This window comes from Papio anubis, chromosome 9, assembly GCF_008728515.1.
Source record: "Papio anubis isolate 15944 chromosome 9, Panubis1.0, whole genome shotgun sequence".
Lineage (NCBI taxonomy): Eukaryota > Metazoa > Chordata > Mammalia > Primates > Cercopithecidae > Papio > Papio anubis.
Genome location: NC_044984.1, coordinates 123,318,645 through 123,342,157, shown reverse-complemented (window position 1 = coordinate 123,342,157; position 23,513 = coordinate 123,318,645). Strand labels below are relative to the sequence as shown.

The 23,513-nt window shown below is 44.0% G+C and overlaps 1 protein-coding gene across 8 annotated transcripts in view; it reads right to left on the bottom strand.

Annotated features, from left to right (window-relative positions):
* Positions 1 to 23,513, bottom strand: part of GLT1D1 (glycosyltransferase 1 domain containing 1) — a 128,682-nt gene that overhangs the window by 81,035 nt on the left and 24,134 nt on the right. For 4 of the 8 annotated variants that reach the window (XM_009182048.2, XM_003907383.3, XM_009182050.4 and 1 more), the window contains 2 exons: positions 17,047 to 17,152; positions 5,362 to 5,413 (listed from right to left, as the gene is read on the bottom strand). In XM_009182048.2, coding sequence (XP_009180312.1) covers positions 5,362 to 5,413; positions 17,047 to 17,152 — 158 coding nt within the window. The remainder of the gene's footprint in view (positions 1 to 5,361; positions 5,414 to 17,046; positions 17,153 to 23,513) is intronic. The other 4 variants (XR_004176251.1, XM_031650929.1, XM_031650928.1 and 1 more) reach the window with 1 other exon arrangement.

Below are 23,513 nucleotides of genomic sequence, written 5' to 3'. Positions count from 1 at the left end.
GGAGGCCGAGGTGGGCAGATCACTAGAGGTCAGGAGTTAGAGACCAGCCTGGCCAACATGGTAAAACCCAGTCTCTATTAAAAATACAAAAATTAGCCGGGCATGGTGGCAGTCACCTGTAATCCCAGAACTTTGGGAGGCCAAGGCGGGTGGATCGCCTGAGGTTGGGAGTTCAAGACCAGCCTGGCCAACATGGTGAAACCCCATCTCTATTCAAAATACAAAAATTAGCTGGGTGTGGTGGTCCACCAAGCACCTATAATCCCAGCTACTTGGGAGGCTGAGGCAGGAGAATTGATTGAACCCCGGAGGCAGAGGTTGCAGTGAGCCGAGATCATGCTACTGCACTCCAGCCTGGGTGACAGAGCAAGACTCTGTCTCAAAAAAAAAGAAAAAAAAAAAGACTGTTTACATGCTTTAACCATCACCTGGACACCAGTGACTCACACGTCTGTGTCCCTAATTGTGCCCTCCTCTGAGGACAGTCCTACATTCTCAGCTCTATTCCCCTCTGAGTCCAATATTTGTCTCTAATTCAATACATCTGGAACTAAATGATTCAATTCCTCTCCTTTTCCCCATCCAAACTCTTTTCCATGATTTCTTCCAAACTGTACTGATAAAAACATTAGGTTGTATGAACACTCTTAAACCCCTCTTTATTTCTTCCTTACTGACTGTGGTCTGCCAATATAAAAGTTACCTGTACCATGGTGTTTATGTTTTTTAAAAAAAGTCTTTATCGAAGTACATTTACAGGTAAAATGGCACCTAATTATAGGTGAAACGGCATGATACTTGTGATTTTTCAAATTATTCTAGAAAACACTGTATGTGTGTGTGTAGGTGAGTATAAGTGTGTGTGTGTATTCAGGAGGAAGTAGAGTAAGAATCAAGGAATAGTAAACTGGGTGGTGGGCACCTAAGGGCTCACTCTACTATTCTTTCTACTTTTATGTATGCCTGAAAATTTCTTTAATAAAAAGTTCTGGCCAGGTGCGGTGGCTCATGCCTGTAATCCCAGCACTTTGGGAGGTCAAGGCGGGTGGATTACAAGGTCAGGGGTTTGAGACCAGCCTGGCCAACATGGTGAAACCTGCTCTCTAATAAAAATACAAAAATTAGCTGGGCAGGATGGTGGGCGCCTGTGATCCCAGCTACTCAGGAGGCTGAGGCAGGAGAATCGCTTGAACATGGGAGGCGAAGGTTGCAGTGAGCCTAGACTGTGCCACTGCCCTCCAGCCTGGGCAACAGAGCAAGACTCCATCTCAAAAAAAAAAAAAAAAGTTCTGCCTGAGCGCAATGGTTCATGCCTCTAATCCCAGCATTTTGGGAGGCCAAGACGGGCAGATCACAAGGTTAGGAGTTCGAGACCAGCCTGGCCAACATGGTGAAACCCCGTATCTACTAAAAATACAAAAAAAAAATTAGTCAGGCATGGTGGTGCACACCTGTAATCCCAGCTACTTGAGAGTCTGAACCAGGAGAATAGCTTGAACTCAAGAGGCGGAGGTTGCAGTGAGCTGAGATTGCACCACTGCACTTCACCCTGGGTGAAAGAGCAAGATTCCATCTCAAAAATAAATAAATAAATAAATAAATAAATAAATAAATAAAAAGGTTCTAAAGGAGGAGTCATTCCTAATCAATCAATTTAATGGATATTCACTGGGCATGAGACAGTATACTCTTCTCCAAGGATGCACGAGTGACTATATCATGTCCCTTCCTCAAGAAGCTCACCGCTTGAGAAGCACAGGGAAGGAAATAAAACAGGCTACACTCATTAGAGACAAACAGGAAGTGTGGCAGATGGTAACAGAGGCCATCAATTCTTCCCCACCCTGCATCCGCACCCTTTTAGTGAGGCAGCATTAAAGATCCTCTCTTTAGGAGGTAGGGACCGTATCTCCACCCGTTGAGTTGCTTTGGTCAATGGGAAGGAGGCAAGCCTATCACAGGCAGAGGCCCGGAATGTGCTTGTGGGTTGGGGCTTGTTCTCTCCTCCTGCTGAGCCTAAAACAGGATGACAGACACCGTGAAGACAGGCCTCAGGGGTCCCCACCATCCCAGCTAAGGTCCAGGCATGGAAGTGAGGCCACCCTGTGTGTTTAAGGCAACTGGTTTGTTAAGCAGCAAAAGGTAACTGACAGAGGAAGGGAATTCATCTATGCCAATTCTGGAGGGTCAAGGAAGGATTTGTGGCGGAGGATGACATTGAAGGCTGACAAGTTAGAGAAAAGGGCAGTGAATTCATGGAGAAGGAGCATGCTTCCACAGGTAAAATCTTTTTTTTTTTTTTTTTTTTTTTTTTTAATGAGACAGAGTCTTGCAGTGGCGCCATCTCTGCTCACTTCAACCTCAGCCTCCCGGGTTCAAGCAATTCTGTTGCCTCAACCTCCTGAGTAGCTGGGACTGCAGGTGCACATCACCATGCTCAGCTAATTTTCTGTGTTTTCAGTAGAGACAGGGTTTCGTCATGCCGGCCAGGCTGGTCTTGAACTCTTGACCTCAGGTGATCCGCCCACCTCAGCCTCCCAAAGTGCTGGGATTACAGGTGTGAGCCACCGCGCCTGGCAATTATTTCTTTAATATCTGTCTTAACCAACACAGTTGGGTTCTCATGTTTGCTGTTTCATATAATTTGTTGCAACATGTTGTTTTGGTTGAGGTTTATAAAGAACATCCTATATCTTGCAGACAGGTAGTAGGAAAAGAAAGAGTATTTTGATAGCCTTTCACACCACTGTAGGCATTATTCTTGGACGCTGGACCCAAACTCAACAAGTGGCAATTTCTTAAAGTTTAGCTGCATTAGGGAACGTTTTATACTCAGTTATATTAAAGTCCATTAGTCTACCTGGTACTTTGAACTGATCTTTCACCTATACCTGATTCTATGGGTCACATATTGGTCATTTAAAACATACTGGCTCACTGAGTCATGTAGATCTTTCAAACGTTTAAACATTTCATTATACAACATCCAAAAAAGTCACATTTGTTAGTACAACCACGGATCTTGTCAGGAAAATCTTCAGATATTGGGAAACCAACAACCTCATGCTGGCTTTCCAAAATTCTAATCTTTACTTGAAAATTCAAATTTGGCCACATACAGTGGAGTGGCTCATGCCTGTCATCTCAGCATTTTGGGAGGCCGAGGTGGAAGGACGGCTTGAGCCCAGGTGTTCGAGGCTCCAGTAAGCTGTGATTGCACCATTGTACTCCAGCCTGGGTAACAGAGTGAGAGCCTATCTCTTAACAAAAAAAAAAAAAAAAAGAGGGACTGGGCGCGGTGGCTCACACCTGTAATCCCAGCACTTTGGGAAGCCAAGACAGGCAGATCACAAGGTCAGGAGTTCAAGACCAGCTTGGCCAAGAAGGCAAAACCCTGTCTCTACTAAAAATATAATAACAACATGTATTCAAAGGTTAATATATGAAAAGCTAATAATTTGCATTTTTTCATCAAGGACATTTTTAAGTGAAATTGGCTTAAGTGGGTGGCGGTGACTAATCAGTGAATATTAGCACAGATGGGCCTCCTGCCTTTATTAGTATTCAGGCAGCAGCACTTTTACTCATCATGGCGTTTTACACCATGAGAAAAGCCAAAAGAAAAGGCTTCGCATTATTATTTAGAAAAGGCTTGACTTGGTGGAGGCCCTGAAAGAGTCCCAGGGAACCTCAGAGGTCCAGGGACCCCATTTTGGTAACCACTGGTTTGAAAACTACCTTAAGAAGCCAGACAGATAGTCCAACAGGTAGGCCGGGTGCAGTGGCTCACGCCTGTAGCCCCAACATTTTGGGAGGCTGAGGTGGGTGGATCACTTGAGGTCAGGCATTTGACACCAGCCTGGCCTACATGGTGAAACCGTGTCTCTACTAAAAATACAAAAATTAGCCTGATATGGTGGTGCATGCCTGTAGTCCCAGTCACTCAGGAGGCTGAGGCAGGAGAATCGCTTGGACCCGGGGGGCAGAGGTTGCAGTGAACTGAGATAGCACCGTTGCACTCTAGCCTGGGTGACAGCGTGAGACTCTATCTCAAAAAAAAAAAAAAAAAGTACTACAATAAAACTGGAAACCAGGATGCCTGTTGGGTTTTCTAATACTGAGATTGACAAGTCATTAAATTGCACTAGGAAATACAATCTCCATGCTCTGCCTGGGAAAAGTCTGACATAAAGAGTAAGACTATGCACAGTCGGGGCATGTGCAACTTTACATTCACAGATGTCTAGCATCCTGAGCTTTCGGAAGAGACCACAGATGACTGGGTTCTGCCCTTGTCCCAATGCAGCAGTTCCCAAGTACCACCATTTTGCAAGTTGCAATTCTATAAAGAAAGGGCACAGCCTGCAAATGATCAGGGCATCCACACAGTGCACAGTGGATTAACTGGCGCAGCACAAGCCCTAACAGCACTGGTGGAGCAGGCTCAGTGCAGTTCCCACCGCCAGAGACAGCAACCTCGCCCACCAAAGGGAACCTGACCTTTGGCTTTTTTCTTTAGTTTTGCAGGCACCAGCGGTACGGTGCGTTCACATAGCTCCTTACTGAGAATTCAGTTAGGCTCCCACCAGCTCATATACCTGCCCTCTGAGTCATCATGAATAAAAAGTCAATAAATGAATTAACTTATGGATCTACAAACTCTTGTCTGTTTAAAGCTCTTCTAATAAACGGTCCAACCCAGGACACTACCTCTGTCACCTAAGCGATGGTTACTCTCATGTATACAAGGTTGCCGCAACATTTACGCTGCAGCTGATAAATCACCCGATCTGAGAACACAGAAGAAAACAGGGCCAGGTTCGGTGGCTCAAGCCTGTGATCCCAGCACTTTGGGAGGCTGAGGCGGGCAGATCATTTGAGGTCAGTAGTTCGAGACCAGCCTGACCAACGTGGTGAAACCCCATCTCTACTAAAAATACAAAAAAATTAGCTGGGCGTGGTGATGCGCACCTGCAATCCCAGCTACTCAGGAGGCTAAGGCAGGAGAATTGCTTAAACCCGGGAGGTGGAGGTTGCAGTGAGCTGAGGTCGTGCCATTGCATTCCAGCCTGGGTGACAGAGCGAGACTCCATCTCAAAAAACAAAACAAAACAAAACAACAACAAAGAAACACAGACAACACATTACTGGGCTATTTTTGTCATTCAATAGCAACATCAAAAAATATCAGGGACAAATATCTACACACACAAAATCAATCTATGGGAAACAACACACTATTGTGGCCACAACAGGCACCATCCATGGGAACACTATCGGCTCAGTAAGGCTGCCTTTCAGTTCTCCAGTTCTGCAATTTCATCAGCACAACCAAAATAACAACACCAGATAAACACATACCCACTGCGCTTGTGCCATTTCCTTCATTGACTCTGTGAAAGCGACAGCAAATCTAGTAAATGAACAAAAATAATAGAAACAATTAGGCCAGAATTCAATTAAAAGAACTAGGAAACAGCTCTTTGGAACAAATTATGAGAGACAAGGTAAGACACTAAATTTAAAATGCAATCAATCTTTATTACTTGTGGTCATTGGCCATTAGGTTTAATCTCAACTCACATCAAAAAAAGTTGTATATGCAAGAAGTAAACCAAACGAAGCTTAAAACTTCCTGTTTTTTTCTCTTCCTTCCACGCAAGTTCAGAGAGGCAGGGATAAAAGCAAAAGCAAGAAATCAAGATGCAGGAGAGAAGCAAGGAACTTGCTTGACTAATCCACCCTGAACATTCAAGGGCAGCCTGTCCACTCCACTAACTCTGCCAAGGGGAGACTATGGGGACACAATTACAATTTACTGAGTGCACATGGGTGCTCAATGTTATCATCTCCCTCCTTTCAATTGCTTCTTCAGGAAATGCACAAGGGCCCTCAAAACTAAGAATATAAAGGTAATCTATTTATTAACTTTATGTTTGCCATGAAGTGCAGGAGTATTAAGAGATACTTTTCCATGGAAATGTGGAGCCCATTCTTAGATGGGAAGCTCCAATACTACCGAAACATCCATTGTTATCAAATTACATGACAAAATCAATAATTCAGACAAAATCCACAAGTGAACTTCCATTGAAATTCGACAAAATAATTTTAAAGTTTACCTATACATATAATTGGGTGACAAACAATCAAGAATATTTTGATAAAGAAGAATTCAGGCCAGGCACAGTGCCTCACACTTGTAATCCCAATACTTTGGGAGGCTGAGGCAGGAAGATCACTTGAGCCCAGGTATTCAAGACCAGCCTGGGCAACACAGGGAGACCCCCATCTCTACAGGAAAGAAGTTTTTATAATTAGCCAGACATGGTTGAGCACACTGTAGTCCCAGCTACTTGGGAGGCTGAGGCAGGAGGAACACTTGAGCCTGGGATGTCAAGGCTGCAGTGAGCCATGATTGCGCCACTGCACTCCAGCTGGGGTGACAGAGGAAGAAGAAAGAAGAAAGGAAGAAGGAAGAAGGAAGAAGAAGGAGGAGGACGAGGAGGAAGAAGAAGAAGAATTCAAAGATGAGACTTGTATTAACAGATATCAAAATATATTAAAAATATAAAAATTAAAACAGTGTTGGCAGTGAAGAAAAGATAGAAAGATCAAAACCAAATACAAGGCCAGAAACAGACTCAAATACATTTAAGAATTTGACATAGCATAGGCTGGGCGCGGTGGCTCACGCCTGTAATTCCAGCACTTTGGGAGGCCGAGGCAGGTAGATCACAAGGTCAGGAGACTGAGACCATCCTGGCTAACACGGTGAAACCCTGTCTCTACTAAAAATACAAAAAATTAGCCGGGCGTGGTGGCATGAGCCTGTAGTCCCAGCTACTCAGGAGGCTGAGGCAGGAGAATGGCGTGTACCTGGGAGCCAGAGCTTGCAGTGAGCCGAGATCGCACCACTGCACTCCAGCCTGGGCGACAGAGCCAGACTCCGTCTCAAAAAAAAAAAAAAAAGAATTTGACATAGCACGAAGCCAGAGAAGTGGTTCAGTACATGGAAAAAGTTAGTTTCCTACCTTATATCACATATCTAAAAAGGTGGTTCAGAAGCTAAGTAAAAAAAAGGTAAGACGACAAGAGGAGTCTGGAATGATAAAAGTGACCAAGCAACTGGCCTCAGCCTGGGAAAGGTTTTCTGAGCATTAAAAGATAGGACATTATTGGATACCACAGGCAGGGTATGAAAAGGAGAAAGAAAAAAGTTATGAAATTAATTCTAAAGATAAAAAAGCTTTGATTATATTAAAATTAAAAGACTACTGAAATACCACAAATTAATGTGGAAGAAATGCGTGCAATTGACATGGAGAAAAGAAGGACACTATCCTTAGTTGGGAGCTCTTCAAAATTAACAAGGAAGCCAAATATCCCAGGGGAAAAAAAGGGATGGGAAAAACGGGACATTCACATGAGAGCAAATACAAGGGACCATAAAATGTGAAGAAAAGTAAAATTTCTCTAATAACAAAATAAATCTAATTAGAACAATAGGAAAGAATTGCATCACATATAAGACTGGCAGTTTTAAAAACAAAAATGCCCAGTGTTGACAAAGGTGAGAAAATGAAAACATACACCCACTTGGTGAATTAAAATGCAAATATTCTTTCTGAAGAGAAATTTGAGAAACTGCATCAATATATTCACATGTTCATATCGTTAGACCTTGCAATTCTACCTCCATGAATTCAACCTAAAGACAGAATCAGACAACTACACAAAGACAGAAACAGGTTGTTCCCTGTGGTGTTGTGTCTAATAAAGATATAAATGCCCAATCTCAAAGAATCGGTTACAGAATTTATGATAGAATTCTACCCAGCCATTCAAACCATGTTTGGAACCTTAAAATTATCAAAAATGTAGCTGGATGTGGTGGTGCATGCCTGTAATCCCAGCTATTCAGGAGGCTGACGCAGGGGGATCGCTTGAACCCGGGAGGCAGAGGCTGCAGTGAGCCAAGATCGCGCCACTGCACTCCAGTCTGGCGAGAGAGCAAGACTCTGTCTCAAAAAAATTTATATATATATATACACACACACACACACACACACACACATATATACGTATATATATAGAGTACGTGTCATTCAGCCCAAATTTTCAAAAATAATAATAACAATGAAAATACAGTCACAATCATACAAATAAAAGTAATTTAAAGATCACCTACCAAAAAGCTAGTCATGGTTAAAGTACACATAAAGTACAAAGAAATTAGGTAATTTGCTTTTCCCTGGCTTCTTCAGTACTTTCCAAACTTTCTTTTTTTTTGGAAATGGAATCTCGCTGTGTAGCCCAGGCTGGAGTGCAGTGGCATGATCTCGACTCGCTGCAACCTCTGCCTCCCGGGTTCAAGTGATTCTCCTGCCTCAGCCTCCCGAGTAGCTGGGACTATAGTGCCCACCACCACACCCGGCTAATTTTTTGTATTTTTAGTAGAGACGGGGTTTCACCGTGTTAGCCAGGATGGTCTCGATCTCCTGACCTCGTGGTCCACCCGCCTTGGCCTCCCAAAGTGCTGGGATTACAGGCATAAGCCACCGCACCCGGCGTTACTTTCCAAACTGTCTACATTGCATTGGGACAGACTTTTTTTAGTTAAAAAGAAAATTTTTAACAAAACATTTTATAAAGTCAGGACTTTCAATCTTTCAAGACTTCCTGTAGATAATATACATCCTCCTACCTTTCTCCCACATCATTATTTTCCCCTCTACTCATTATAAAAATGCTATTATTTCTCTTATCTTAAAAACGACTGTCTTAATCCCACAGTCCCTGCTTCAATTATTGTCCTTTTTCTCTTTTCTCCTTGACAAGAAAAGCCCCAATGTTACCTTGACTCAACATCTCCAATGCTTCTCTTCTCATTTAAACCACTCCAGGCAACTCCCCTGACTGCACCATTGAAATTGCGCTCAAGGTCACTAATGACCTCCATGTTGGTAAGCTAAATGGTTCCATCCTCAGTCTTCGTGTTACTTGACCTATCAATAGCAACAGACACATATGCTCCCTCCTTCCTCCTTGGAATGCTTCTTCATTGGTTTCCACCCCACCATTCCATTTCATCTTTCTGGCCACTCAGTCTCAGTCTCACTAATTCCTCTTTCTGATTTCTCAAAAATGGGCTACTCCAAGACTCCGTTCTTGGGCTTCTCTTCTCTATCTGCACTTACTCCCTTGGTGATCTCACCAGTTTTCAGTTTTCAATAGCATCTGTAAGGCTGGATGCGGTGGCTCACGCCTGTAATCTCAGCACTTTGGGAGGCCAAGGCGGGTGGATCACCTGAGGTCGGGAGTTTGAGACCAGTCTGACCAACATGGAGAAACCTTGTCTCTATCAAAATTACAAAATTAGCCTGGTGTGGTGGTGCATGCCTGTAATCCCAGCTACTCAGAAGGCTGAGGCAGGAGAATAGCTTGAACGTGGGAGGCGGAGGTTGCGGTGAGTCGAGATCATGCCATTGCACTCCAGCCTGGGTGACAGAGCGAGACTCCGTCTCGAAAAAAAAAAAAAAAACAGCATCTGTATATTGACCAACAAACTCCCGACCCCTCCCCTAACTTGCCCAGACTTCTACCTACTTCATACCTCCATTTGGATGCCTAACACAAACCTTAAGCTTCATACCTATGTCAAATAATGAGAACCACATTTCTAGTGATGAAATAAAAATACATATAGCCATATATGTGCATATATACATACATACATTTCCAAGCTCTAAGAGGGCTTACAAGAAATGACACTGAGTAAGCAATAAGCACAGAGCTTAGTTTCTAAATAGTATTCTCTAAAAAGACAAAAAAAATTATAAAGGACTAAGGACTCCTTTGAGAAATAGCCATTTCCAGAAGTAGGACAAGGTAGACAGGAGATGAATCATGAACATTTTATGATACCAGAAAGTAGAAAAGTGCTCAGAAAATGATGAATGATGAGAGCATGTCAAAAGAACTCAGGCATCAGCTCAAAGCATCTCCTGTGGGCAAATCTGGGACAATTTGAGCAACCAAATAAACAAAAAGAGTAACAGATAACCTGTAAAGGAAAATAAAATAAATATCCATGAGTCCATGTTTTTATATTTTTTTATAAATATATTTCATATTTTTATTTTATATACTTTAAATATAAATTATAAATATAAATATAATTTATATTTTATATTTTTATAAAAATATATTTTATAAATATATATATTTTATATACATATATATAGGTATATTTTTTGAGATGGAGTCTCGCTCTGTCACCCAGGTTGGAGTGCAGTGGCGCAATCTCAACTCTCTGTAACCTCCGCCTCCTGGGTTTAAGCAACTCTCCTGTCTCAGACTCCTGAGTAGTTAGCATTACAGGCACGACTAATATTTTTTTTTTCTTTCTTTCTTTCAATTTTTTTTTTTTTTTTTTTTTTCATTTTTAGTAGAGATGGGGTTTCACCGTGTTGGCCAGGCTGGTCTCGAACTCCTGGCCTCAAGTGATCCACCCAACTCAGCCTCCAAAAGTGCTGGAATTACAGGCATGAGCCACCACACCCGGCCCCCACGAGTCCATACTGAATAACAAATAAATAAATAAGTAAATGGGATAAAAGGGGAAAGTCTTCCGTAAGGTAGAATTCCAGTTAATAAACAAGATGCAGTGCGAATGGAAAAATCATCATCAGGCAAATACCGCAGGAATAATTACTGCAGACAAGAATCAGGAAAGGACGATTCCTTCCCTGTAGCAGGACCCAGATACGGCAGATTCTTCCTCCAGAAGGCCCTGCTTCCCCTGCCTCTGTCTGCCCCAAGCCTTCCTTTCTGCCTCCTCTACAACCCTGTCACCAGTCTAGGCACATTCCATTGCAGGTCCCCTACTGAAGGAAGAAGGAAAGACGGACGACAGGAGATCACGCTGGACTTCCCACCAAGGCTCACTTTCATAATCCAAGCGCTACACAGTGCTGACGCGGAAGGAGGCTGGAGCCCAGCACGGGTTGTTCTGCTGGCCTCAGTTATGAGAAGCTCTCCATTTGCTCTGAAAACTAACAAGGGGTGCAAGGAAACTGTGTCTGGGGTAATAAACTTTATCCTGTGAAAATAAGATAAAAAAGAAAGAAAAGTAGCTAAATAACAATTGCCTGACAATGGGCCCTTCAGGGGAGTGTATAAACCTTCCTTTGCCGGGAACATTGGAAACCGAGAAACTTAAGAATTGAACAATGGGTGGGGTGCAGTGGCTCATGCCTGTCATCCTAACCCTTTGGGAAGCTGAGGCAGGCAGATCACTGTGGTCAGGAGTTCGAGACCAGCCTGGCCAACACAGGGAAACTCCATCTTCACTGAAAATACAAAAATTAGCCAGGCGTGGTGGTGCACACCTGTAGTCCCAGCTACTGAGGAGGCTGAGGAAGGCGAATCGCTTGAACCCAGGAGGTGGAGGCTGCAGTGAGCTGAGATCGCACCACTGCACTCCAGCCTGGGGGACAAAGCAAGACTGTCTTCAAAAAATAATGAAATTAAATTAAATTTTAAAAAAACACATTTCTTATGACAAACATAAAGCTACCATTTTTGCACTTTCAGTTGAACATTGCCATTTTGAAATAGATTTACTCACTTTCACATGTGATTTTTTTTGTAAAAAATATCTTTGGGCTTAAATATCTACAGCTTAAAACTTGTGAAAACTGGCCGGGCGTGATGGTTCACGCCTGTAATCCCAGCACTTTGGGAGGCCGAGGCGGGCGGATCACGAGGTCAGGAGATCGAGACCATCCTGGCTAACACGGTGAGACCCCATCTCTACCAAAAATACAAAAAATTAGCCAGGCGAGGTGGCGGGAGCCTGTAGCCCCAGCTACTCGGGAGGCTGAGGCAGGAGAATGGCGTGAACCCGGGAGGCGGAGCTTGCAGTGAGCCGAGATCGTGCCACTGCACTCCAGGCTGGGCGACAGAGTGAAGACTCCGTCTCAAAAAAAAAAATTACGAAACTACCAATATTCAGCCATTTTATGCATACAAAACAGCAAATTCACCTTGTTTAACCTATTGTGTGCTATGTATTTCCTATTTATGACACTATTTTTTAGGTGTTTCATTTTATACAAACTCTCTTGCTCATTTGCTTGACAATAATTATTTCTTTTCTTTCTTTCTTTCTTTTTTTTTTTTTTTTTTTTTTTGAGACAGATTCTCCCTCTTTCACCCAGGCTGGAGTGCAGTGGCGAGATCTCAGCTCACTGCAACCTCTGCCTCCCCAGGTTCAAGTGATTCTCCTGCCTCAGCCTCCTAAGTAGTTGGGATTACAGGCATCCGCCACCATTTTTGTATTTTTAGTGAAGACAGAGTTTCCCCATGTTGCCCAGGCTGGTCTCAAACTCCTGGCCGCAGTGATCCACCCACCTTGGCCTCTCAAACTGCTGGGATTACAGGTGTGAGCCACCCACCGTGCCTGGCCAACAATATTTTCTTCTAATATGTACCTGGATGATCCTTCACCAATTTCCATCGGTTTCAAATACTCTTCATTTAATTTTGATATTGATAACATAATTATCAAGTACTTATTACATTATAATACGTGTAAGCCAAAAAGCTGAAGCTAAAGTAAGTTCAAATACTATATTACATAGAAAAAAAAATTTAATACTAAAAAAACTTCAAAAATAGACCCTATAGGAAAAATATAACTATTTAAAATCATTTGATTAAAAATGAAATACTCGGCCGGGCGCGGTGGCTCAAGCCTGTAATCCCAGCACTTTGGGAGGCCGAGACGGGCGGATCACGAGGTCAGGAGATCCAGACCATGCTGGCTAACACGGTGAAACCCCGTCTCTACTAAAAAATACAAAAAAAAATTAGCCGGGCGAGGTGGCGGGCGCCTGTGGTCCCAGCTACTTGGGAGGCTGAGGCAGGAGAATGGCGTGAACCCAGGAGGCGGAGCTTGCAGTGAGCTGAGATCCGGCCACTGTACTCCAGCCTGGGCGACAGAGCGAGACTCCGTCTCAAAAAAAAAAAAAAAAAAAAAAAAAATGAAATACTCATTATAAAGCTAGACAGGTTCAATACTTTCTTTTACAGAAAAGTGTGCTATATTGTATTGGACAAGGAATGTGATTCATGCCGCTTTCCTGCCCACTAACCTCGATCAATAACCCCCCGAAATAGAAATCAGTGTTTGCTTTAATAACAATGCAATGAATAATACTAATGATAATACTGTAAGATGGATTCATTCAATGTTGTTTCTTGTAAACAGAATTATTTTCCTTCCATAAGGCAGTGTGTTACCAACTACAGGAATCTAAAGGTAATGAATTTGCAGAGTGTAAGAACAACAGCAATAAGAAAACCTGTAATAAAAGATCCCCAAGGTTACCCCAACGTGTTTTAATGCCTTTTCTTATTGTAATGCACACACACGGGCACACGTGTGTGCTATTATGATTAGGTGGTGTGAAAGGAAAATATCTTGGGACCCCAGATCACTAAGCTAAAGGGAAAAGTCAAGCTGGGAACTGCTAAGGGCAAACCTGCCTCCCATTCTATTCCAAGTCACCCCTCCGCTCACTGAGATAAATGTGTATCTGGCCTCCTTGGGAAAGGCCAATCAGAAACTCAAAAGAATGCAACCTTTTGTCTGTCACCTACCTGTGACCGTGACCTGGAAGACCCCTCCCCACTTTGAGTCTTCCTGCCTTTGCTTCCAGTTGTCCCGCCTTTCCAGAACGCACCACTGTACTTCCTACATATATTGATTGATGTCTCATGTCTCCCTAAAATGTATAAAACCAAGCTGTGCCTGACCACCTTGAGCACATGTCATCAGGACTCCTGAGGCTGGGTGCGTGTCTTCAACCTTAGCAAAATCAACTTTCTAAACAGTAACTGAGACCTGTCTCGGGTTTTTTGGGTCCATACTTGCATTGCCACAACATATGGTCAGGGGTCCTCGGGAAGGGCTAGGGTCCTAAATGCAGTGATACCTCTCACTAAGCCTGGATTTCAGAAGCGAGACTGACACCTACATTACCAAACAAGGAATCTGAGGCTCCAGACAGAACTCTGAGTACTGTCCCCGGTATGGAATAGGGCGATCCAGCTACATGAAGACTTGAAGTGTCCCAAATTCCCTGGCCAGAGCTTCCCAGCCATGAGGTGAGCCACAGAAAACTGATGGCTGGTGATTGATTGGGTGAAAATCAATGATCAGTTTTACTGTTTTGTTTTTTACAATGATTCAAAAATTTGAAAAGGTTGAAGGGATAGTTAGGCAGTACTCGTTGGGCCATCTGTAAACTGTGAATTCAGGGTTATTGTTCTAGACATAGGTGAGGCTTTCTTCTAACATCAGCAGCCAGTGAACATGTGGGAGGACAGACTGCACAGAACCCCCTCGACTGTCTGGGGAAATCCCGAGGAAGCCCACTGAGCACCTCATGACTCATCAGAAAAGTTCTTTGTTTGGGGTATGCATGTACAGTTAGTTCTTTTGATTTAATTTCTGCTTTTTTTTTTCACAATTTTCATATGATCATGGAAGATTCATATTGCTTTTATCATTATTTTATTTGATTTTTTTATTTTTAAAATTAATTAATTATTATTATTTTTTTTTTTTTTGAGACAGTCTCGCTCTGTAACCCAGGCTAGAGTGCAATGGCAAGATCTTGGCTCACTGCGACCACCACCTCCCGGCTTCTTTGGTTGTTGTCGTTGTTTGTTTTTGAGACGGAGTCACGCTCTGTCTCCCAGGCTGGAGGGCAATGGCACGATCTCGGCTCAGTGCAACCTCTGCCTACTGAGTTCAAGCAATTCTCCTGCCTCCGCCTCCCGAGTAGCTGGAATTACAGGTGCAGGCCACCACGCCCAGCTAATTTTTGTATTTTTAGTAGAGACGGGGTTTCACCACATTGGCCAGGCTGGTCTCGAACTCCTGACCTCAGGTGATCCACCTGCCTCAGTCTCCCAAAGTGCTAGGATTACAGGCATGAGTCACCACACCTGGCCACCTGCTGGGTTAAAGTGATTCTCCTGCCTCAGCCTCCCAAGTAGCCAGAATTACAGGCACCCACCACCATGCCTGGCTAATTTTTGTAGTTTTAATAGAGATGGGGGTTTTACCATGTTGGCCAGGCTGGTCTCGAACTCCTGACCTCAGGTGATCCACCTGCCTCGGGCCTCCCAAAGTGCTGGGATTACAGGCCTGAGCCACCGTGCCCGGCCTGCTTTTATCATTATTTTAATTCTTCTTATTGCATTTATTAGACAAAGAAATGGGAGTGACTTTTTTAATCAAGCCTTTCAATCCACCTGAAATTGCTATACAAATATGATAATTTTCTAAGTATGCCTTGTCAAGACACAATGACAACAAATTTAGTTCAGAGATTAGAATGGGCTTTTATTAGCAGTTCTAGAATTGGGCAGCACCTCATTCTACAAAACAGAATGAGTATTCTGATGAGCTGAGCAGAGGAGGTGTGTTTTGCAGACAGACAAGGGCTGAAGAAAGCAGACACAGAAAACAAAAAGCAGATGGGACATTTCAGAGTTACTTGCCCCACAGGGTTAAAGCAGAGAAGACATCCCTATTCTGCTGACTGAAGTTGGCTGGAATTTCTTGCTTTTTAGAAAACTGGCCGATTTCAGGCTGGGCACGGTGGCTCATGCCTGTAATCCCAGCACTTTGGGAGGCCAAGGCAGGTGGATCGCTTGAGGCCAGGAGTTTGAGACCAGCCTGGCCAAATGGTGAAACCCCATCTGTACTAAAAATACAAAAATTAGCTGAGTGTGGAGACGGCCGCCTGTAATACCAGTTACTGGGGAGCCTGAGGCACGAGAATCGCATGAACCCTGGAGGTTGAGGTTGCAGTGAGCCAAGATCACGCCACTGCACTCCAGCCTGGGCAACAGAAGGAGACTGTCAGGAAAAGAGAAGAGAGAATAAAGAAGAGAGAAAGAAGACTGACCCATTTCAAAGTTTAGTTGATTACACAGCACTCAGCACAAGTGACTCCTTTCTGTCATGGGCTGGTCTGCTGGGGCACAGCGCAGGGGCCAGTCCAGAACAACGGCCTCCGATGAACCTCCTTTTACCACATCGACATGGATGAAGTTGGGAAGTACAGCGCTGGAAGGAATTCTCAACTGGGGATAACTTCCCCCACCCTGGGGGCATTAGAATTATAGGCAGACATACTAGGTAGTTGTGGTACCTGGAGGCTGCTGCCCATGGTTAGTATCTGGGATCAGAGACATGCAGGGCAGCCCCAAGGATTATCACAGTGACCCCTGTGAGAAGCACCACTGAGAGCACATAGAGCTGTTCTCACAGCAGCTACCTCTCAGGTTCCCAGGACAGCTAGCGGGACATACCCAAGGAAAAGGCCTGAGCCACAGTTTAGAAATCCCTTCTTGCAAATAGCATTTATAGCTCAGAAAGCTACATAGATAAGACCCATGCCAAAGACAGTCTACTTGGGCAAACCTGATGCAAACTAGACCCTCATTTGTGTGCTGCTAAGGCTGGAGTTCGTCTGTGGTCTGTGTTTTCTACATTCAGAACACCTCTTTTTTGAGAAGAGGGCTTTGGTCTACCACCCAGGATGGAGTACAGCCATAGCACACTGCAGCCTTGGGCTCCTGGGCTCCAGCAATCCTCCCACCTCAACCTCCCAGGCAGCTGGGACCACAGGCGTGCCTCACTATCAAGCGATCCTCCTGCCTCCGCCTCCCAAGCACTGGGACCACAGGTGTGCCTCACTATGGCTGGCTCCATGCAGACCATTCTAAAGAGGCTTATCTAATATTAACTGTAGTTGAAGACTTAAGTGCAATAACCTGTTAGCAATGACGATTTGTGGCAAAACAAAAATGTACCAAATTAAAGAAAAGGTTACATGAAATTTGTTTTAAGTGATAAGATGTAAACCTTCCCGACAATTGGTGCCCTTGGTCTTTGGTTTCAATTAATTCCATCCACATAGTTTAAATGCTTGGCATGGGTGAAATTCTCGCAAGTATTACCTGGCTTCCTCAAGAACTCTGCCCATGACTGTGTTCTTTTCTTCCTGGTTGGCGTCTTCATTGACATCAGTTCCTCCAAAGATGATTCCAAAAGGGATTCGGTGGCCTGCAAAACGATGACAGTCACAAAGCAGAATTCAGCCCTAGAAACAGCCTTCACCAACCATTCCCAAGCAAGGATCTTAAACACTGAAGTTCCCAGATCACAGGAGCTGTGTGCTGCTGTACGTTCAGCTGCATCCGCCTCTCCTGGATAGCAGAATGGCTATCACTACAATAAACACAACATCAAGAGGAACATGGGAGGCCCCGACCACTGTTGTCAGGCCTATCTTTCAATTCATTCATTTTAAACTTTAGCAAATAAAAAATATTGTTAGCCATCATCTATCAAAGCCAAGCTTATCATTCCTAGGAAATGGGCTAATCTGGCATCATCAAAATTCATGACCAAAAAAAAAGGGCTCTCCAAACTGAGTCCTATTGTTCATCAACACCAACAGGCACCGTGCTACCTTGGGACAAAAACAGGGGAGAGAGAGGCACAGACAACCTTGACGACATCCTCAAGAACTGCTCAGTGCAGCAGGGATGATAAATTACGACAGGCACAACTAGGATGAGGGCCAAAATAACACAAGGTGCTGAGCGCATAAAGTGGGAAAGAATTTGCAACGGGAGTATGTATATTCTGAGTGACAGGTCCTGTGCGGATGGGAGGCAGTGGGTGAGTCCACTCCTGGCTTCCTCAATGAACATTTCATAAGCGCAGATGGGCAGGACAGGGCATTAGGCCTTTTGATGAGCACATCATAAGCGACTCCCCAAAAAGACTCCCAAAGGTCAACTAAAAATTTCAAAGAGACTATGGCCTACAAATCACCCCATAGACCAGATCTAACTGGAGTTCACCTGGTTAGATTTCTCAAACAAGCTATTTCTATCAAGATATTTAAAGGAGAAGATACTGATCTTTCCTTTCATTGGCCTTTGAATTGTTTTTGTCATGTAAATTAGCAGATCCCATCTTCTTTCTCTCTATCTAGGTCTCTCTCACCCTAGAATTCCACTGCTATGAATTCAGCCTCCAGATATCAAGCCCAACAATAACACGTACAGCTCCAGCAAGGCTGCTAAAAGTAGCACAATTTGAGAAGCAACTTACTTGTGCATTGGTGAAGACCAACTCTTTTTTTTGGAGCTCTGTGTGTGTGTGCATGTGTGTGTGTGTATGTACTCACACAGAAAGACTGGCAAAAAGAAAAACACATATTGGTGGATAAAAGATGCTTGCACAAAAACAAAAGCCATAAATACACATTTCTATATGCACAGAACATCTGATGTGACAGTACACAAAATAATAACTGTTGTCACCTCTGGAAAAGAGACCTGGAAGGCTACAGATCTGGGATGGACCAGGCGCGGTGGCTCACGCCTGTAATCCCAGCACTTTGGAACGTCAAGGTGGGCGGATCACCTGAGGCCAGGAGTTTGAGACCAGCCTGGGCAACATGGCAAAACTCTGTCTCTCTTTTTGTAAAAATACAAAAATTAGCCAGGTGTGGTGGTGCACACCTGTAATCCCACCTACTCCAAAGGCTGAGGCATGAGAATCACTTGAACCCAAGAGGTAGAGGTTGGAGTGAGCTGAGATCACGCCACTGCACTGCAGCCTGGGTGATAGAGCGAGACTCTGCCTCAAAAAAAAAAAAAAAAAAAAATCTGGGTTAGGAGTGAGACTTACTTTTCACTCTGTAACATTTTATATTGTTTGAATTTCTTACTGCAGACCTTAAGAACTTTTCCAAAACTACAGAGAGACATAGAAACGCCCACCCAGTAGAGATGGTTCACCATGGGTGATGGGTTTAGGCTTTGGGAGATGTTGGGACAGAGTGAATATTTTTCTCATGTGGGAAGGACATGAATCTGCGGTAGGGAGAATAATTGCTCCCAGAGATGTCCACATCCTAATTCCCAGGACCCATGAGGCTGGGACAGGGGAGGGACATTATGGTAGACTATCCAGGCGGGTTCAGCCTAACCACAGGGGTCGTTACAAGTGGAAGAGGGAGGCCAGAGAGTCAAGTTTAGTGTGAGGAAGACCTCACCAGTCCAGTGGCTCTGGAGATGGAGGAAGGGCCATGAGCCAAGACATGTGGACGCCCCTCGAGGCTGGAAAAGACAAGAAAACAGATTCTCCCCAAGAGCCTCCAGGAAGGAGCACAGCTGCTGACACCTGAATTTCAGCCTGGGAGACCCACTTCAGCTTTCCAACCTCCAGAACAGGCTCCCCTGTCACAGCCTCAGGGGTCCTGGGAAGTAGGATGTGGACATCTCTGGGAGCAATTCTTCTCCAGAACTGGAGGTCAGGTGATGAACTGGTGTTGTCTGAAGCCAGTGGGTTTGTGGTAAATTATTACAACAGCAGTGGGAAACTGATACACCCTATTGCCACAAAGGGACCGTATTAGTCCATCTTTAAGCTGCTGATAAAGACATACCCAACTGGCATGGCAATTGGATATGTCTGGGCAATTTACAAAAGAAAGAGGTTTAATGGACTCACAGTTCCACATGGCTGGGAGGTCTCCCAATCATGGCAAAAGGTGAAAGGCACATCTCACATGGCGGCAGACAAGAGAAGACAGCGTGTGCAGGGAGACTGCCCTTTATAAGACCATCAGATCACGAGAGACTTATTCACTATCATGAGAACAGCATGGGAAAGGCCCACCCCCATGATTCAACTACTTCCCACCAGGTCCCTCCTACAACACATGGGAATGTGGGAGATATAATTTAAGATGAGATTTGGATGGCGACACAGTCAAACTATATCTGGGACATTCCCCCAATAAAAACTGCTACTGAAGGAGGCTAAGGAAAACAGTGGGAAAGTGGTTTTCCATGAAATTCCCAAAGACAGAAAAATAGACACCTAAAAGATACACACTATCAACGAGGTTGCTTAAAAGGTGTGAACATATTTAGTACGTAAGATGACAGCTCTTTCTTACTCTATCAGCCCAGCAGCAATAATTCATATATGTCAAAGCTAATTTGGCCTATTTTGAGAAATCACAAGACTTTCTCTCCAGATAGCCCCAGGTTAGAATCCTGCTTCTCCACCTAGAACAGGCATGACTTTGGCCAAGCTACTCAGTTTCTCTGACCCCCAGCCACATCATCTGTGAAACGGAGATATTAATTAGCAGACTGGTGAGACGATATATGACATTCTGGTACAAGGCAGACCCCGTAAGTGAGAGCTAGTTTCACCATGTTTTACACTAAAGAAGTTTTAAACACATAAATCCAGAAATTAGCACTTAGAAGAATGGAATATGGGCTACTTCACTTAGTTTTCTGGGTTTTTTTTTGATGCTCATTCCATTGTTAAGAAAATAAAGTTTTAAATAAGTAGCATGTTAGCCTTAATGGCAAAAGACTATTATAAGGGTGGGCACAGTGGCTCATGCCTGTAATCCCAGCACTTCGGGAGGCCGAGGTGGGTGGATCACTTGAGGTCAGGAGTTCAAGACCAGCCTGGCCAACATGGTGAAACCCCGTCTCTACTGAAAATACAAAAATTAGCTGGATGTGGTAGCGCACGCCTGTAATCCCAGCTACTTGGGAAGCTGAGGCAGGAGAATCGCTTGAACCTGGAAGGCAGAGGCTGCAGTGAGCCAAGACTATGCCACTGTACTCCAGCCTGGGTGACAGAGCGAGACTCTGTCTCAAAAAAATAAGACTCTTATAAATTCACCCATGATTGCAATTGAAAAATTCTGTAAGTCCTGTACTATAACATGATGTAGATAAAATATTTTTGCAAACTCTCTCTTTATTATTGTACATATATGGTGTACAACACGATGTTTTAAAATATGTATACATTGTGGAATGACTAAATCAAGCTAATTAGGTCAAGCGTCGTGGCTCACACCTGTAATCTCAGCACTTTGGGAGGCCAAGGCAGGAGGATTGCTCCATCCCAGGAGTTTGAGACCAGCCTGGGAAACACAGCAAGACCCCATTTCTTAAAAAAAAAAAAAAAAAAAAAAAAATCAAGCTAATTGACATATGTATGACCTCATGTATTTATCATTTATTTTGTGATGAGAACACTTAAAACCTACTACTCTCTTAGGAATTTTTTTTTCTACTTTTTGAGACAGAGTCTCACTTGGTCACTCAGGCTAGAGTGCTGTGGTGCTATCTCGGCTCACTGCAGCCTCCACTTCCCTGGTTCAAGTGATGCTCTTGCCTCAGCCTCCCAAGTAGCTGGGATTACAGGCAGCGCCACCATGCCCAGCTAATTTTTGTATTTTTAATAGAGACAGGGTTTCACTATGTTGGCCAGGCAGGTCTCGAACTCATGACCTCAAATGATCCACCCACCTCAGCCTTCCAAAGTGCTGGGATTACAGGTATGAGCCACCACGCCTGGCCCATCTCTTAGCAATTTTCAAGTATACAATACATTGCTATTTACTACGGTCACCATGCTGTGCAATAAATCTTGAATGTATTCCTCCTAATAGAATTTTTTTTTTTTTTTTAGACGGAGTCTCGCCCTGTCGCCCAGGCTGGAGTGCAGTGGTGCGATCTGGGCTCACTGCAAGCTCTGCCTCCTGGGTTCATGCCATTCTCCTGCCTCAGCCTCCCGAGTAGCTGGGACTACAGGCGCCCGCCACCACGCCCAGCTAATTTTTTTGAATTTTTTGTAGAGGCAGGGTTTTACTGTGTTAGTCAGGATGGTCTCCATCTCCTGATCTTGTGATCCGCCCGCCTCAGCCTCCCAAAGTGCTGGAATTACAGGCGTGAGCCACTGCGCCCAGCCCCTAACTGAAATTTTGTACTTTTAACCAATGTTTCCCTAATCCCCTCATAATCCTGAGCACCTGGTAACCATTCTACTACTCTCTGCTTCTATGAATTTGACTTTTTAGATTTCACATACAAGTGAGAACCATGTGGTATTTGTATTTCTGTGCCTGGCTTATTGTATTTTATTTTGCATTATGTCCTCAGGCTCATCCATGTTGTTACAAACAACAGAATATCCTTTGTTTTCCGTTACATATATATACACATTTTCTGTATCCATTTACCATCAATGGACACAGGTTGATTCCCTGTCCTGGCTATTTCGAATAGTGCTGCAGTGAACATGGGGCTGCAGATATCTCTTCCACACAGTGATTTCATTTGCTTTGCACATATACCCAGAAGTGGGATTGCTGGATCCTATGGTAGTTCTATTTTTCATTTTTCAAGAATATATTTGCAAACTCTTATTCTCCCTTCAAAACCCTATTCAGTCATCCCCTCGTTTCTGAAATTGTCTCCAGGTCTCTCAGAAGCAAATCCTTTTCCTTCTATGTCATGCCATGTATCATAAAGTCTTGGGTTTTATTTGTAGACTGGAAGATTCTCTTATTTATGTCTGCATCCCGTGCTCTAATATGATGGTTACTCAAAGTTAGGTCCTCAAACAGTATTTGCTGAAATGCACTGAGAATGAAGAGTGGTACACAAGCTATTTTCCAAGTAGGTTGACTCAGAGCCACCCACGTAACGGGTCTCATTCATAAATCCGTACTTGTGCTAGAGGTTTGTCTCTCCCAGTAGTCTGCTGAGAAAAACAGAAAATCATAGCTTCCTAAAATTGGCTTCTTCTTTTTTCTTTTTTGAGACGGAGTCTAACTCTCTCACCCAGGCTAGAGTGCAGTGGCGTGATCTCGGCTCACTGCAACCTCCGCCTCCCAGGTTCAAGCTATTCTCCTGCCTCAGCCTCCCAACTAGCTGGGATTACAGATGCCCACCACCATGCCCAGCTAATTTTTGTATTTTTGGTAGAGAAGGGGTTTCACTGTGTTGGCCAGGCTGGTCTCAAACTCCTGTCCTCGTGATCCCCCACACCTCAGCCTCCTAAAGTGCTGGGATTACAAGCATGAGCCACTGTGCCTGGCCCTAAACTTGGCTTCTCAATCATCCACCTGACCCTATCTGCTTCCTTATTAGGCTCAAGCCTAAAGCATATTCTTAAAAAGAAACAAGGCTAGGTGTGGTGGCTCACGCCTGTAATCCCAGCACTTTGGGAGGTCAGGAGTTCAAGACCAGCCTGACCAACATGGTGAAACCCCATCTCTACTAAAAATACAAAAATTAGCTGGGCATGGTGGAGCATGCCTGTAATCCCAGCTACTCAAGAGGCTGAGGCAGGAGAATTGCTTGAACCACGGGAGTCGGAGGTTGCAGTGAGCCGAGATCCCACCACTGCACTATAGCCTGGCGAAAGAGTGAAACTCTGCCTCAAAACAATAAATAAAAAATAAAAATAAACAAATAAATAAAAAGAAACAGGAGGAGCTTCACTAACACACTCTTGGCCAGCATCAAATCAACCTGTAAGTTTTTCCTTGTGTGCCATTTAGCGTACATAGGAAAGAGTCCAG